The sequence below is a fragment of the Martes martes genome (genome assembly GCF_963455335.1).
Source record: "Martes martes genome assembly, chromosome: 1".
Classification (NCBI taxonomy): Eukaryota; Metazoa; Chordata; class Mammalia; order Carnivora; family Mustelidae; genus Martes; species Martes martes.
Genome location: NC_137888.1, coordinates 198,878,989 through 198,896,906, shown reverse-complemented (window position 1 = coordinate 198,896,906; position 17,918 = coordinate 198,878,989). Strand labels below are relative to the sequence as shown.

General features: G+C 46.5%; 1 protein-coding gene across 2 annotated transcripts in view; it reads right to left on the bottom strand.

The window, feature by feature from the left end:
• Positions 1–17,224, bottom strand: part of SLC25A20 (solute carrier family 25 member 20) — a 28,104-nt gene extending 10,880 nt beyond the window's left edge. Inside the window, exons 1-4 of one of the 2 annotated variants that reach the window (XM_080829121.1) lie at positions 17,027–17,224; positions 11,479–11,571; positions 6,061–6,188; positions 2,277–2,367 (exon numbers count right to left, since the gene is read on the bottom strand). In XM_080829121.1, coding sequence (XP_080685247.1) covers positions 2,277–2,367; positions 6,061–6,188; positions 11,479–11,571; positions 17,027–17,131 — 417 coding nt within the window. In that variant the 5' untranslated portion in view covers positions 17,132–17,224. The remainder of the gene's footprint in view (positions 1–2,276; positions 2,368–6,060; positions 6,189–11,478; positions 11,572–17,026) is intronic. The other variant, XM_080829122.1, reaches the window with a different exon arrangement.
• Between the last annotated feature and the right edge of the window lie 694 nt (positions 17,225–17,918).

Here is a 17,918-nt window from a genome sequence, read left to right as displayed (position 1 = left end):
AGAACACAAAGAGGAACTTCACAATGGAAAAATACAAACAATGACTATTCATCAAAATAATTAACCTCACCACCATTTAAAAGCATGAAAATTTAAAACAATGCCAATTTTTCACGGGCAGAGATTGTAAATTAGATAATGCAGAGTTTGCTGGTAAGTGGTTGCTCTTCTATTATCGACTGGAATAGAAAGTGACAGGCTACTATAGGGGGATCATTTGGTAATAGGTATTAAAAACTTTTTTTTTTAGGGATGCGTCAGAGGCTCAGTCCATTAAGTGTCTGCCTTCAGCTCAGGTCATGATCCCAGGGTCCTGGATAGAGTCCCACATGGGGCTCCTTGCTCAGTGGGGAGCCTGCTTCTACCTCTGCCTGCTGCTCCCCCTGTGTGTGCCTACTCTCTGACAAACAAATAAATAAAATCTTTTAAAACACACACATACACACACACACTTTTTTTTTTTAAGATTTTATTTATTTATTTGACAGAGAGAGACACAGTGAGAGAGGGAACACAAGCAGGGGGAGAGAGAGAGGGAGAAGCATGAGAGAGGGAGAAGCAGGCTCTCCGCCCAGCAAGGAGCCTGACGCAGGGCTCGATCCCAGGACCCTGGGATCATGACCTGAGCCAAAGGCAGACATTTAACGACTGAGCCACCCAGGCGCCCCAACACACACTTTTTTTTTTTTTTTTTTTTTTTTTTTTAGATTTTATTTATTTATTTGACAGAGAGAGAGAGAGATTACAAGTAGGCAGAGAGGCCGGCAGAGAGAGAGAGGGGGAAGCAGGCTCCCCGCTGAGCAGAGAGCCCGATGCGGGGCTCGATCCCAGGACCCTGGGATCACGACCTGAACCGAAGGCAGAGGCTTTAACCCACTGAGCCATCCAGGCGCCCCACCAACACACACTTTTTTAAAAAACATTTTATTTATTTATTTGACAGAGAGAGAGATCACAAGTAGGCAGAGAGGCAGCAGAGAGGGGGAAGCTGGCTCCGTGCTGAGCACAGAGCCCTATGCGGGGCTCGATCCCAGGACCCTGAGATGGAGATCCCGACCTGATCCGAAGGCAGAGGCTTAACCCACTGAGACACCCAGCCACCCACTTTTTTTTTTTTTTTTTTTAAGTATACACATTTAGGGGCGCCCAGGTGGCACAGTCAGTTAAGCATCCAACTCTTGGTTTTGGCTCAGGTCACGATCTCAAGGTCATGAGATTGAGCCCCATGTCAGGCTCCATGCTCAACATGGAGTCTGCCTGGAATTCTCTCTCCCTCCCCCTCTGTCCTTCCCCCTCGTTCTCTCCCTAAAATAAATAAATCTTAAAAAAAAAAAAAAGTATACACCTTTAAACATAATAATTTCAAGTCTGGACATTTACTCTAAGAAAATAATCAGGTACACACACACTTATTTAGCAAGATCTTCACTATCATATATAATTTGTCATGCCCTCAGATAAGGGATTATTGGGCAAATGATAGCCATGTAATGAAATAATACACAGAACACGATGCTTCAGAAAAATAACCACACAAAAAATTAGGATACATCAAATGAAAAAAGCACGTTATAAAACTAATGCATTACATGACCCCAATTTTATTTCAAAAGTTAGTATTTCTTAATATACATGTTTACCAAAAAGATCAGAATTCACAAAGAAACCCTAACAGCAGTTACCTCAGTGGGATGGTATCATGGGTTAGAAATACATTTTTTTTCTTTGTGCTTCTCTGCATTATCCAAATTTTCTAGCAAGAATGGTAAGTTAAATTACTTCAACCATTAGAAGAAAATAGCAGTAACTTTTTTTTTGTTTGTTTTAAAAGGAGCCCTGTTTGGTAAGGCAGGCAGCCAGTTCACAGCCTTGGCCTCTGAAAGGCCAGGCACTCCAAGGTCAGTGCTGCACTGAGACTTTGGGCAACTGTAAAGACATAAGATACAATGGGCAGAAGCAGCCTCCCTTCCACCTCTGACCAGACATGACTCACCTTTCAGAGTTCCTGAAGTAGCTGTTAATAAGAGTGGACAAGTCTGGAATGACACGTCACAGGTGTGACATTTTGGTTGGTTTGTTATACTGTCCTGGTTCTTGATTCTACTACGATTGCTTCCAAGTTCCTGAAAACCTTGAAACTGTTTTGCACACCTGATCTGAAGCCTTTATAAAGGATGAAAGGACATAAACATCCACACAAAATTGTGTACTGAATGGAAAAAGCTAGCCACCTCCCCCCAGATGACAACCCCCAAACCCCAGATCCCACCCCTTACCTGTAACAAGCACTTGATCCGTTCTCCAGGGGTCATAATTCCTGTGGTGAATACACCAGACAACATCCCAGCTGCAAATATTTGGGGGTAGCTGTATTGAAAACAAAAACCAGAGGCAAACACCGGTGACTAACTACCCAGGACAGAGGCAATCCCAGCAAAGAGGATGACTTTCTAAGAAAAAATAGGAGGTTAGAGGATTCACTAAATGGGTGATGGGCATTAAGGAGGGCACTTGTTGGGATGAGGACTGGGTGTTATAAAGTAAGTGACGAATCACTAAATTCTACTACTTAAACCAACACTACACTCTCTGTTAACTAACTTGAATTTAAATTAAAAAGAAAAAATAATAAATAAGCACTTGACTAGGCAGAAGCCCAGCACAAATAAGTCCTATTTTGCACAAAAGCCAAGTTCTAGGTGTATTCTGATGTCAAATTTCCCAGGGCAAATTTCTCAGTGTCAAGAGCAGTATGAGCTTTGTCAACAAGCCCCCCCCATACTCCCCCCCCAACCTCCCAACCCCCCACCCCCGGCACACCTCAGATGGCCTCGCCCATGGGAACAGCTTTATAGTGAGACACAGTTCCCTCCCTGGGCTTGCCCTGCACCATGACGACAGACAACTTTTTAGGCTTCACTGAGCCTTGATTTCCCATTTGTAAAATTCAGGGTAGTGGGAAAAAGCCTCTAACTCAAGGTTTGGGTCTCAGTTGACCCCAGTTCTCCCCCAATCTCGCTTCCTCTGGACCAGCAAGGTCCTAAGAACATTTTAAGCCAAGACACAAGCAGGACAGCATCATGGCTGGGGGGCTAGTGTGGCTACCTCCACAGGCTGAGGGGCTACCAGGAGAGTCGCAAGGACTAAGATGCTGAGAAGGGCTCAGACAGGGTTGGTACCCAGATAGGCATGATGGGTTCTGTGGCCCTCTGTGCTGGGAATGGTCTCCCAGTGGCCAGACACCCAGATCCTCACCCTGACCCTCAAAGAATGAACCACGCCCAGTATTCAGAGGAGACTGAGTCTCCAGGCATCTATAGCTCACAGCTGTCTGTGCTACTCTGCCATCTCCTTTTCTTTCTGGGATTAATAATCAAGGGTGGCCAGGAGGCAATGGAGCACAAAGCCATAATTAGTATTTCAAAAGAGCCTCCACAATTTAAAAAAAAAAAAAATGTTGCTGAAAATCTTCAGTTACTTGCTGGAGACTCAGGCCCCTCCTGACCCCAAGCCTCTGCCTGCTGAGCCTTCAAGCAGGTCCCCCCTAACAAGGAGCCCAATATCTGGAAAGCAGATGTCAAGTGGGGGTAGGCAGACAGCTACTGCAGGTCCTTCCCTCCAGGCAGGGCATCAGTTTCAACGGCCCTGATCTTTCCATATTCTCACCCCAGGCAGGGCCCACACATGTACCTTAGGCAGACAAGTCTAGCACACGGGTTGACTGTGTAACAGTCAAGAGACTTGCTCTCGTGCAGGGCCTCCCTCGCAGGCTCAGTTCACACTACTATCCCCAAGAGAAGCCCTCTCTGCAACTGAACTTCCCCTTATGAGACCAAGTACTCTTTGCAAGATGCCCATACCCGAGGTCAGGCACACACCCGTCTCCTGGGAGTAAGGACTTCCCTCTGAATGGGGTCTCTGTGTGTGCACAGGGTACTCTGTAGACAATCTATGTATGACTACCTGGCCCTTTTTGCCACCTCCCACCCGAACCCCAGGTTGGCATCTGTGAGTCTGGACCTCTTGGGCACCCACTCCGTGGTCCTGGTAGTGCTCATTTTCACATTCTCCCTAAATACCACTCCAGGGAGGGGAACATGGCAGGGCTGAAGTTCAGAATTTAGAACACGGAAGGATTATAGGGGTGGGGTCCCAAGTGTCTCAATCTTTGCTCAAGCAGGAAGGGTGTTTCTCTACACACTGATGTGACCGCACAGGCAACATAAGCCATAGGCCAAAGTACTAACAATGACCCCACTGGAGGTTTTAGTGCGTGGTCCTGGTACAGTCAGGAGCTGGCACATGAGCTGGAAGACCAAGCGCTCAGAGAGGACATGTGTCCATGGGATATCTGGACTGCCAACAGTCAAATACAGCTTCAAAAGGACCCCATTACATGCCCACATTTGTGGCAACCCGTGGCTGTTTATAGAAGCTGGGCACATTTAAGGGTCACAAGGACTCCAGAAATAGTTTCACGTTACAAGCGTCTCTATCTACATGCTGTGGCCTGAAGTAGTGACAGAAAACAACCATATAGCACCCTGGGCTTCCTCCTTTGAGCTCCTGGATCTCAAGCCTGGCTAGCCTCTGGGGGTCCTGTGCTGCCTGGAGTCCCTCCCAGGAATTGTCACCTTGCAAGTCTCAGATGAGCCACCTTGCCATCCACACTTCTGTTCAGAATTCCCCTGCACCCCAAGAAGCTGGTTTTATGAAAAGTATAGCACAGGGCAGGGCGCCTGGGTGGCTCAGTGGGTTAAAGCCTCTGCCTTCGGCTCCGGTCATGATCCCAGGGTCCTGGGATCGAGCCCCGCATCGGGCTCTCTGCTCAGCGGGGAGCCTGCTTCCTCCTCTCTCTCTCTCTGCCTGCCCCTCTGCCTACTTGTGATCTCTGTCTGTCAAATAAATAAGTAAAAAAAAAAAAAAAGAAAAGAAAAGTATAGCACAGGGAATATAATATAGTCAATAATATTGTAACAACTTTGTATGGTGAGAGATGGTGACTGTACTTACCAGGGTGAGCACTTCATAATGTACAATATTGTTGAATTACTATGTTATACACCCGAAACTAGTATTATATGTCAACTATACTTGAATCAAAAGTTAAAAAATGGGGGCACCTGGGTAGCTCAGTCAGGGAGTATGCTTCTCCCTCTGACCTTTCCCCTTCTCATGCTGTCTCTCTCTCTCTCACTCTCTCCCTCAAATAAACAAAATCTTTTTTTTTTTCTAAGTTTAAAAATGTTTAATTTTTAAAAAGTTGACCTATTTGGGGGCGCCTGGGTGGCTCAGTGGGTTAGAGTCTCTGCCTTCCGCTCAAGTCATGATCCCAGGGTCCTGGGATTGAGCCCCGCATCAGGCTCTCTGCTTAGCAGGGAGCCTGCTTCCCACCCCCCTCTCTGCCTACCTCTCTGCCTGCTTGTTATCTCTTGACTGTCAAATAAATAAAATCTTTAAAAAAAAAAAAAAGTTGACCTATTTTGATTAACTACTTTGTAGATCCTGGGCTATAATCCTGACTCATCTGCCTCTTCATACTCAAATCCAACTTCTTAAAGTTTATGAAAAGAAGATACACTAATTTATTGCACTTAACAGAGAAACCAGTATTTGAAATAGTTATAATCATGTTATAAAAATGATGTAAAACAAAAGTTGAGAACTGCCCTTCTCCCAACCAGGTGATGGAAAACAAGGCTGCCGCTATCTTTACTGCAGGACCGGGAACTGTTTGTGGCATTTTACACACGTAGCATTCAGACATCCTGATGCCATGGGGTTGATATTACTAATATCCCTAGTCAGTGACACTACTTCACAGAAGAAATTATGACAACCTGGTAGGGAGGAGGGGGGAGGGCTTTGGGTTGTTTTCTTTTTCCTTTTGGATCACAGGGCAAAAGACACTCCAGTGCTTCCCTCATGTGGAGCAACCAGGAGCCAGGATTAGGGGCCCAGAGAACAGCCGCTCCCTATCTGCTGAAATTTTTTTCCCTTTAACCCATGTCACATCACCAGACAGAACAGCTTCAAGTGCTCCTGACCTGAAGTACTCACCTAAGCACATCCTCTGGGCATTTCTGTTGCAGTTTCTTCCCCAAACCAAAACCAAAGAAGCACACGGCGAACATGGGGGTGACCCCAATGATGGGGGCAGCCATGCCCCGATATAGCCCCGTGATGCCCTGCAAGGAATCACAGAAGCAGAAGCTGTTTATAGACACAACTACCCTCCATACCGCTGAAATGGGGGGTAGTGTGTCCTCTAACCTGTGGCTTCCTTCCTTTAGCTCTTCTCCAAGCAAAGAGAGCTTTAAATAGGAAGAAAAACCCAGAAATAGTTGTCCTCTTATACACTGCTGAAGAAACTGGAAACAGCTTTCATCCTGGAAGACAGTCCGGCAATATGCAGCAGACTCTTTCACCAGGAAATCCTCTGTCGAGAAATTTATTCTAAGAAAATACTCAGAGATGTAAAAATGGAATGACATCAGGCAATTATATGCTCTCAAGATTTTGGAATAGACCAAAAACTCCCAATGAGGACACTACCAAGACAAATGATGGGAATTCCATGAATGGACTATCACAGCCATTAAATCGCACTGTAACAAGAGAAGAGACTACTAGGTCTACTTAGAGACCACTAAAAAAGCAGGCTAAAAAACAATGTGATCTGACTTTCTTGGGGTGAGATGACAGGTAATTAAGAAGTTTTGGGGGGCACCTGGGTGGCTCAGGGGGTTAAGCCTCTGCCTTCGGCTCAGGTCATGATCCCAGGGTCCTGGGATTAAGCCCCGCATCAGGCTCTCTGCTCAGCAGGGAGCCTGCTTCCCCCTCTCTCTGCCAGCCTCTCTGCCTACATGTGATCTCTCTCTCTCTCCTTCTGTCAAGTAAATAAAATCTTTAAAAAACAACAAAAAAAGAAGTTTTTGTATTTTCCAAGTATTAAGACATGGGGTTTTACTGTTAGAAATAATAGTAAGACTGCACATCAATTTTCAGTTTTCAATACAGTTTTTTCAATACAGTTTGGTGATAAAATCAACTATGTAGTAGCCAATAAATAGACAAATAGATAATATCCCCACAAACAAGGTTAGCAAACCAGGCAAGAGGAAGCTTTGGGACCCAGGAGACCAAGGGTTCAACCCAAGAGAGGTGAATGGGGTTTCCAGGATGGCATTCAGTACTGTCAGTCTGGAAAGCCAGTCCACATGGGAGTATGAAGATGGAGGACTCCAGAAGGGATGTTTCCAAGAAAAACAAAGCAAAACAACTCACATAGAACAACAGATTTAACTGTTTCAGCAGTGTGGAAAACCAAACAGAAAAGTACTCCACAGAGCTTTTCAGATACAGGATAACAGAGACAGTGATTCAAAGAAACACAAGAAAAAAACCCGACACAATTACTAACCCAACCTCAAGAAAAACAGTCACACAAGAAATAAAATATGCCTCATCGTATATTACTTAATTAACTTTCAAACCTATAAAAAGCTATAATCATGAAAACAGTGAACTAGATTAAAACACAAAATATAAAATTATATGGGCAGGGCAGAAAGGAGGAATAAAGAAATGTAAGACTTAAAATCATCTACCACAAACAGGTAGCTAAAACATATAAAAATGTATAAAATATAATAGTAAATGTATATTACTTAAGTAGAAACAGCATAAACTGGGAGAGCTGAAAACAGTTGCCTCTGGAGAGGGGGGCATAAATCACTTTGCTCCTTTGTTACAAGCCTTTTAATAACAAACCCAAGTGTTTGTATCACTTCAATACAAAATAAGGAATAATTTTTTAAAGATTTTATTTATTTATTTGAGAAAGAGAGAGAGAGAGCAAAGCAGGGGGAGCAGCAAGCAGAGGGAGAGAAAGAAGCAGACTCCCTGCTGAGCAAGGAGCCAGATGCCGGCTAGATCCCAGGACCACCTGAGACAAATGCAGATGCTTAACCAACTGAGCCACCCAGGTGCCCCAAAAAGGAATAATTTTTAAAAACAAATATTAAGGGGCGCCTGGGTGGCTCAGTGGGTTAAAGCCTCTGCCTTCAGCTCAGGTCATGATCCCAGGGTCCTGGGATCGAGCCACACATCTGGCTCTCTGCTCAGTGGGGAGCCTGCTTCCCCCCCTCTCTCTGCCTGCCTCTCTGCCTACTTGTGATCTCTGTCTGCCAAATAAATAAAATCTTTAAAAAAATATACTAAAAGGGCACCTGGGTGGCTCAGTCAGTTGGGCATCTGGCTCTGGACTCTCTGCCCCTCCCCCAGCTTGTATACTTGCGCACCCTCACACATACTCACACACTCTCAATAAACAGATAAAATCTTTTATATATATATATATGAAACTGTTCCTTCAGGCACCTGGGTGACTCTGTTGGTTAAGTGCCTGCCTTCAGCTCAGGTCCTGGGATTGAGCCCCAGTTTGGGCTCCCTGCTCAGTGGGGGAGTCTGCCTCTCCCTCTCCTTCAATCCTTACCCCTCTACTTGTGCTTTTGCTCTCTCTCAACTAAATAAATAAAATCTTAAAAAAAAAAAAAAAAAAGCTGTTCCTTAAGAGAGAGCTGCAGGTGGGGCGCCTGGGTGGCTCAGTCCATTAGGCACTGGATCTTGACTTCAGCTCAGGTCCTAATCCCAGGGTTTTGAGATTGAACTCCGCACTGGGCTCACGGTCAATACAAAGTCGGCTTAACCCTTTCCCTCTGTCCATCCCCCACCCCGGCTCATGGTCGTGCACACTCTCTCTCAAATAAATAAATAAAATCTCTAAAAGAGAGAGAGAGCTGCAGGAGAAACAGGATGGTGCTACACACTGGGAGGGTCCAGCGACACAGGCTGAAGTCCCTTCTGTCTGCAGACTCTGGACAATCACAACCAGCCTTCTACAGGGGCCAGCTGTACCAGTCAGCACTCCTGGATCTTACTAAGATCTAACATTGCCACAGACTATAAGCAGGCTCTCTGAGGACAAAGGGCAAAGGCAGTAAAGAGGAAAGAATGAAGGGGAAAGAGAAGGTTCTGAGGAAGATCTACAAAAGCAGCATGTGACAAAGTCCTTCCAAAGCCCCCAGTTCCCCACCGGGGTTGAGAAGGATGCCAAAGTCCTAACCCATGCCTCCTGACAACTCCACTAGCCTTCCTTGCACTACACAGGCCCACCCATTTCCATGCAGCACCAAGACCTCCAGTAGCTTCAGAAAGCAGAGAGCTTGGCACCTGGGTGTCTCAGTGGGTTAAAACCTCTCCCTTCGGCTCAGGTCATGATCCCAACGTACTGGGATCGAGCCCCACATCAGGCTCTCTGTTCTGCGGAGAGCCTGCTTCCCCCTCTCTCTCCCTGCCTGCCTCTCTGCCTACTTGTGATCTCTGTCTGTCAAATAAATAAATAAAATCCTTAAAAAAAAAAAGAAAAAGAAAAAGAAAAGAAAGCAGAGAGCTCAAGCTGCATGGCAAAAACCAGGGGCATGCACACATATGGATTAAGGAAGCCTATTCAACTCTGCAGGGAGTTGGGTTTATACAAGCCATTCTCACCAGCCCCCAGGACCCAGCACACTGCCAAGCCACTAAACAGGTGCTCAATGTTTGTTGACCAAGAGGCATGTAATCCTACCTCTCTTCCTCCAGGGCAGAGGACTCTGAACAGACCCAAGCCCTAACGCCTCAATCAAACACTGGTCAGATTCCGTTCTGGGCAGCACAGAATTCTATAAGAATGGCTTACAGAAGAAAAAGGCAGCACCATCTCAGGCATGGGTCCTACAGGAACCCTAGGACCAACTTCTATTTCAGGGCTGAGCCCATCACTTACCAACATCCCCTCTTTATCTGGGTGACATCTACTTCTCAGTTTCCGTACATTTAATAAGGATTATATGTTTAACAGAGTATTTATATGAGAGTTGTATTTTAGGAAGCACAGGAAAAGTTCTCAACAAGGTCTTTTTTTTTTTTTAAAGATTTTATTTATTCATTTGTCAGAGAGAGAGAGAGAGTGAGTGAGCAGAGGCAGAGGGAGAAGCAGGCTCCCCGCCAAGCAAGGAGCCCGATGCAGGACTCGATCCCAGGACACCGGGATCATGACCCGAGCCGAAGGCAGCTGCTTAACCAACTAAGCCACCCAGGCGTCCCTCAACGAGGTCTTTTAACATACATGCTAATGAAGTGAGCAGTAAATATCACTAATACAAAAACTTTTTTAAAATTCTATGTTTTCAGGGGTGCCTGGGTGGCTCAGTCAAACATCTGCTTTGAGCTCATCACGATCCCAAGGTCCTGGGATGGAGCCAAGCTCCCTGCTCAGTAGGGAGTCTGCTTATCCCTCTCCCTCTGCTCTTCCCCTAACCCTCTCCCCTGCTTGGGTGCTTTCTTTCTCTCTCTCTTTCTCAAATAAATAAATAAAAACTTTAAAAACAAATAAATGAATAGGGGCCCCTAGGTGGTTCAGTCAGTTAAGTGTCTGCTTTCAGCTCGGGTCATTATCCCAGGGTCCTGGGATTGAGTCCCACATTGGGTTCCCCCTGCTCTGTGGGGAGCCTGCTTCTCCCTCTCCCTCTACTTGCTGCTCCCCCTGCTTTTGCTCTTTTACTCTTGCAAATAAATAAATATTTAGAAATAAATAAAATCTCATGTTTCCACTCTAAGAGATATCTAAAAAGTTATTATGTAATTCAATAACCCCAAACCAATTTATTGTCTTTGTCTAGAGGTTTGAAGACTCGCCAGCCTCTCTCACTGTTCATCAGACTGTCTGACTTTTCCTCTAGACCTCACATGAACTTCTTTTTGACTACACTTTTTTTTTTTAAATATTTTATTTATTTATTTGAGAGAGAGACAGTAAGAGAGAGTATGAGCGAGGAGAAGGCCAGAGAGAGAAGCAGACTCCCCGTGGAGCTGGGAGCCCGATGCGGAACTCGATCCCGGGACTCCAGGATCATGACCCGAGCCGAAGGCAGTCGCCCAACCAACTGAGCCACCCAGGTGCCCCTTGACTACACTTTTTTTCTTTTCTTTTCTCTTTTCCTTTCTTTCTTTCCTTTTCTTTTTTTTTTTTTTAAGTATGCCCAATGAAGGGCTTGAACTCGTGACCCAGAGATCAAGAATCACATGCTCCACCAACTGAGCCAGCCAGGAACCCCAAGACCTTACATGAACTTCTGACACTGACCTCTTTTTAAACCGAGAGATCCAGATTTGTATTTTCTTCCATTTCACATCTCTAACGATTTCCTGTGGTCTAATTCTGCCTTCCAAATGAGAGAACCATTTTATTAGCTTCAGTCTTCCATATAAAACAGTGGCTGGAACTATCAAAGACTCCAGCGCAATCACAGGAGAGCACAGGACAGCAGGATGAGACAGCAGGAGCTGTGGGCTATCCCCCCAGAGGGATAACAAACCAGTTCTGTGAATGTGGTCCTCTGAGTAAGAGGAATGCCCAGCACTTAGATATCATACCTCTCTAACAAGAGTTTTTCGGAAACAGTCAAAGGTCCCAGAATACATAGGTGGCTGTCCAGGCAAACTCGGGGACTGTGTCTGCAGTCGGACCTGAAACCAGAAATTAAAATATAGTCATCTCCCAGAAACAGAACTGCCTGCCAAACTCTGAACAGAGAAAGCTGTGGCTGTGTACATGTCTTTGGCATTCATTTAACCTGCTAGATTCAGACTTATTTTTCTTCCACTTTATTCAAAGTCTGCACTCACAGGTCATGAGTACCATGCTTTTTTTCCCCCTTCATCCGTTACTTCCACCATTTATTTCTTACTTAATGGATTCCACAGTGACCCATGGGATATGTATTCCCAGCTTACAAATGGGAAGACTGGGTTTAGGGAGTTCAAGTGATGTGCCAGTAATAAGGGCTGGCTGATGCAAAGCTCCAGCTCTAGCCAACTCCCCCCTTTCATTTGTGATGGCATGCCAGAGGTTAGGTAAGGCACTCCACAGAGGCATTCTGGAATAACATGGATTTAATCCTAGTTTTCTTGGTTCTCACCCTTCTCAACCTTCTGGTATACCCAATGCTTCAAACTTTGTCTTCTTCAAACCTCCTGTCTTACAACTCCCTCTTTTGTCTCCTTTTCTACTCCAGGCATTCTTCAAGGCTTAGCGCCCTACCTATCTGGTCCACATCAATTTCAGAAAATTCAAATTGCAGGGATGCAGCTTCTGCTCAGTGATGACTATCATTTGGTCATCTCCAGACCTTCTTTCCCATCTTTTTTGGTTTTTTTTAATTAATTTATTTATTTGACAGGCAGAGATCACAAGTAGGCAGAGAGGCAGGCAGAGAGAGAGAGGTGGAAGCAGGCTCCCCGCTGAGCAGAGAGCCCGACTTGGGACTCGATCCCAGGACCCTGGGATCATGACCTGAGCCAATGGCAGAGGCTCTAACCCACTGAGCCACCCAGGCACCCCCTTCTTTCCCATCTTTAGGGCTGCCCTTCCAACTGCCTGGAGAAGATCTCCCTACTCAAATCACCTCTGGAATCTCACCCCCCTGATGAATGTGCCATTTGTGCCAGAGCCACCTAGCCACCCTCTTTCTCAGAATTTGAAACCATAGCATCACCTCTGACTACCTCCTGTTGCTGTTATGACATGGGCACCAAGTCTGTTAAAGTAGTCTTTCAAGATGCTTCCAGAATCCTAATTTCTTCCTCTCTCTTTCTGAGTCCTTTCCCAGGGCAAGTTCTAACCCATCCATACATGGTGTAGTGGTTTTCAATTATGTCCACTAATTCTTTAATGCTCTTTCCCCTTCGAAGGTAAATCCTAATTCACTCCCCTTAAATGTGGACCAGACTCAAGTGAGCTCACTTCTATCAAGTAGAGTGTGGTGGTATTGTTGCTATATGACTTCCAAGGCTAGGTGATAAAAAGGCCAGCTTCTGCCTATCTCTCTCTCAGGTTATCTGCTTTGGGAGAAGTCAGCCACCATGTCATTAGGGCACTCAAGCAGCCTAGAGAGGCCATGTGTGGAGGAAAGAATGACTCCTGACACAGCCAGCACAAATGTGCCAGCATGTGAATGAACCACATGGAAGTCAATCCAGATGACTGCAGTCCCAGACAACACCTATTGTAGGGGGAGGTGAACTGTCTTTAGTTCAGTACTTTTTTTTTTTTTTTTTAAGTAATCTCTATACCCAACAGGGCAGCCAAACTCATCACCTCAAAATCAAGAGTCATATGCTCTCTGATTCTTGATTTCGACTCAGGTCATGATCTCAGGGTTCTGGGATCAAGCCCTGCATCAGGCTTCCCGCTCAGCGGGGAGTCTGCTTCTCTTCCTCTATACCTCAACCCCTCCCCCTGCTTGTGCTGGAGCACACACACTCTCTCTCTCTCTCTCTCTAAAATAAATAAATACATGTTTTTTAAAAAGAGTCACATGCTCAGGGCGCTTGGGTGGATCAGTCATTAAGTGTCTGCTTTTACCTCAGGTCATGATCCCAGGATCCTAGGATCAAGTGCCACATCAGGCTCCCTGCTCCGCGAGCCTGCTTCTCCCTCTCTCTCTGCCTGCTGTTCTCCCTTCTGTGCGCGTTCTCTCTCTCTCTCTCTCTCTCTCTCTCTGTGTCAAATAAATAAATAAAATCTTTATTTATTTAAAAAGAGTCACACGCTCTACCAACTAAGCCAGTCTGGCAGCCTGGTTCAGTATCTTTTTTTTTTAAGATTTTATTTATTTACTTGACAGAGAGAGGTCACAAGTAGGCAGAGAGGCAGGCAGAGAGAGAGAAGGGGGGAAGCAGGCTCCCTGCTGAGCAGAGAGCCCAATGTGGGACTCAATCCCAGGGCCCTGAGATCATGACCTGATCTGAGGGCAGAGGCCCAAACCAACGAGCCACCCAGGTGCCCTCAGTATATATATATTTTTTAAGAATTTTATTTATTTATTTGATAGACAGAGATCACAAGTAGGCAGAGAGGCAGGCAGAGAGAGAGGAGAAAGCAGACTCCCTGCTGAGCAGAGAGCCCGATGCGGGGCTCGATCCCAGGACCCTGGGATCATGACCTGAGCCAAAAGCAGAGGCTTTAACCCACTGAGCCACCCAGGTGCCCCTGCCCTCAGTATATTTTTTAATGGTGTTATTAACATATAATTTACATACCAAAAATTCACCCTCTTAAAGTACACAATTCAATGGTTTTTAGTATTTTGAGTTGTGCAACCTTCATTACAATCAATTTAGAATATTCTCATCACCCCAAAAAGAAATGCCACACCATTAGTAGTCACTCCCCATTCATCTCTCCTCTCAGCTCTTAGCAAACACTTACCTACCATCTCTATAAATATGCCTGATATTCACCAAATATTAAGTCCTTTGCCCATTTTTTAATTGGCCTATTTGTCTTTTTATTGAGTTACGAGAGTTCTTTACACATTCTGGATCCCAGCCAATATCTGGAACCTCACAAGTGACCCTGAGCCAGGCCATCTGCCTAAGCTGCCCCCAAAATCCTACCTCACAAAGACTATGAGAGTTAATGACTACTCTTGTTTCCTATCAGTACGTTTTGGGATAAGTTGTTACACTGCAATAGATAACTGATACACCCAGTTACTTCTGCAGTCTATTTCCTGGCTGTTTTTCCTGCTCAGAATTCTTGGGCTTCCAAGTCCTTCTCAGGTTGCTATCATACTAACCTTTTCAAAACACCATTTCAGCATGCTGTTCCTCTGTTTCTTTAGAATCTCTTATCCTTATATTTGTTAAGGCCTTTATAGGTCACCATAAGGCATCACTCTCTAGGCAATGGAGAGAACATGGAAATCTAAACTCAGAGGACAGAACGGTAGAAATCTCCAGAGGCTCCCACTGCTTTAGATCTAAAATCGCTTATATTGGCCTTCGAATCCTCCATGGTCAGGCACAAACTCCCTTGCTTGGTAAGCAGGGAGAAATGGATCAAAACTGCTCATCCCTTTTTGTGATTTTGTGTAAATCTCATCCTTGCCCCATCATGACCTCCTCCAACCAAGCCAGCAAGAACATTAAAGTACCCCATGGCTGATCTTATTTTACAGCCTGACTCCCACTGCCAAGCCTGTAATCTGCCTTCACTCTTGCCCTCCCCATGCCCAGATGTCTGGGTTTTTCTACTTCTCTAGTCAGAACTCAGCCAGCCCTTAGGGACCTGTCATACAGCCTTTCCAAACTCCCAACTCTGAAATACCGCTGTTCTTGCCTTCTCAGGCCACAACTAGTGACCTTGGACCTTAGAAGGTGCCCCTAGCCCAGGCTTTGACTGGAGCCCATGTGGCTCTCTGAGGTCAAAAGGACAGCAATCAGTAATCTGTGGTTTTGTCTAAGCTTAAAACAGGCTTTCTGGCTGGTAAAAACACCAGGGAACATTTTCAGTCATTTACACTTCGGTACAGAGATAACTGGGCTCTTCCTGAAAGCGACATCTGTGGGGAGGAAGGGCAAGAGGATACAGAAGTTAAGAGCAACATTTGTGTAAGGCAGCCAAGAAGGGTTTTGCTTTCTCTCAAGAGAAGTCCCAAATGCCTAGAACTAACAAGATGTCTGGCTCCATGGATCAAGGGTAGGATGAGAGACCAGACAATTCTTCTCTTAGCAGACTGTGCTGCCTACAACAACCATTTTCTGGGAAGCACTAACACACACAGCATTTACCATCACCTGAATAAACATCTGATTTCATGTTTCACAGTGCTCTAACCAGCCTGGTTGTTTTAATCCTGATCTTCCTGTAGAATGACTCCAGCTCTTTCCCAGATGAAAGGCAGCAAAGAGGTTGCTGCCCAAACCTGCCAAGAGGAAGTGTCCCCAGAGCTATCTCCTGGGGGAGAAACCCAACCAATATTCTAATAAGTCCCCTACACAAACTTCCCACTCTGCAAGACTCATGTCGGCTCACCACAGGCCCACCCTCCGCCTGATCTGTCAATTTCCTCCAAATGTGTGTCCAGAAATAATAGAAAACTCAGATAGGGGCACCTGGGTGGCTCAGTGGATTAAAGCCTCCGCCTTCGGCTCAGGTCGTAATCCCAGGGTCCTGGGATCGGGCCCCACAATGCGCTCCCAGCTCAGCAGGGAGCCTGGTTCTCCCTCTCTGCCTGCCTCTCTGCCTACTTGTGATTTCTGTCAAATAAATAAATAAAATATTAAAAAAGAAAAGAAAAGAAAACTCGAATAAAGTTTTGAACGCTAAGTCACAGGGCATGGACTTTGGTCTCCAGGCAGGCCTTGCTAGAAGTGTTGCAGGGGGAGGAACTGAGTTGAGGCAGAATGTGAAGACGACCTGGGAACTAGCCCTGATGAGTTTCCTTCTCAGAGCCTCAGTTTGATTATGGCTTCCTCATGTGGGAGTTGTGAGGATCATTCCGGCCCTGGAAGAAATCAGTCGCTTGCTTTCCTTGGAAGCAACTCCATCTCTGAGGTTATCATCACCTTCCACAGGAAGCCTATCAGGCTAACAGGAGGTAATAGGCTGAAGATGGCCAACCCCCTCTCTGCAGCGGGAAAATGAGAAGGCGATGATGATGGGTGCTCAGAGAATGTGTCAAAAGGCATCTCTAGAATAACTGCACCTCTCCCTAGCTCTCTCCCTGAGTAGGGCTTTAACAGGTGACCTGCTTCAATCCTGCTGATAATGTTATAAGGTTTGCAGATAATCAGAGTTTGGGGGGGGGGAGGGGTTTTCTTTCCTATTCCCAAAGAAGTGGCGCGGGGTCTGGAGAGGATGCCGGACAGAGAACTTTAAATCAGAGCCCTTAATGGGCGGTTAGAGGCTGCTCTCTCTGTGCTGTCTGTCTCTTTGGGGCGCAAGGAACAGTCCCCCTCAGCTCCCCGACCCCGCTCATCCCGCCCCGCCGATCCTCGAAAAGAGTTAAAGGGAGACTCCCTAGACTTCTCATTTAAGTTCCCACGGGCCCCGTTTCTATCCCGGGCTGTGCCTCCTGGGAGAGTTGTGCCCCTCCCGGGCCTCCTCCCTCCAGCCGGCGCCCCAGCCTCCTCGCACCTTGACCGTGTCCAGCGGGTGCCCCACAAATACTAGGCACATGCCGCCAAAGCCGCCGGCCAGCAGGTTCTTGAGCGGGCTAATGGGCTTCGCTTCGTCTGCCATGGTCCGTCCGTCGGCCTCGCCGGCAGTGTGTCTGTCTGTTCCGGACCCGTCCTGCTCCACAGCCCCAGCCACAGGGAGGGCAGTGCCAACCTTTCACCCACTTTCGGGTGGGCGGGGCAAGAGCCGGGGACAGGTTGGGAGGCGGGCCTAGGCTGCCCGGTCTCGCTTCCGCCGGGAGGGCGGCTTCCGGTAGAGGCCCCGCCCCCCGATAGGCGTGGTTCGAGAAAGCGGAGTTGGTCCCTACACCCTCTAGGCGGTGTTTGGGAGCGCGGGCGGTTAGATTTACTCCTCCAGGAAGTCTTCTCGGACTTGAATGTTTTCTACTCTGGGCTCCAATTCCTCCAGTCACTGCACTGAGGCCGACAGCGCTCTGCTACGTTCCCGGCACCCTTCCAGGTGCTGGAGGCACAGCTGGTAGCTCAGCACACGGGTCCCTGTCCTTGTGGAGCTTATAGAGCATAACAAAGATAAAAAAGTGAAAACTAGGGGTGCCTGGGTGGCTCAGTGGGTTGAGCCTCTGTCTTCGGTTCAGGTCATGGTCTCAGGGTCCTGGGATCGAGCCCCGCATCGGGCTCTCTGCTCAGCGGGGAGCCTGCGTCCCCCCCCCCCCCCCCCGCCTACTTGTGATCTCTCTCTCTCTCTCTCTCTCTCTTAAATAAATAAATAAAATCTTTTTTTAAAAAAGTGAAAACTGCATAGTGTATCAAGTCGTGATAACTGCAATGGTGAAAAACCTGGAAAGAGGGTTAGAGAGTATGGCAGAGGGTTAGGTGAGTCATTGGCAGTG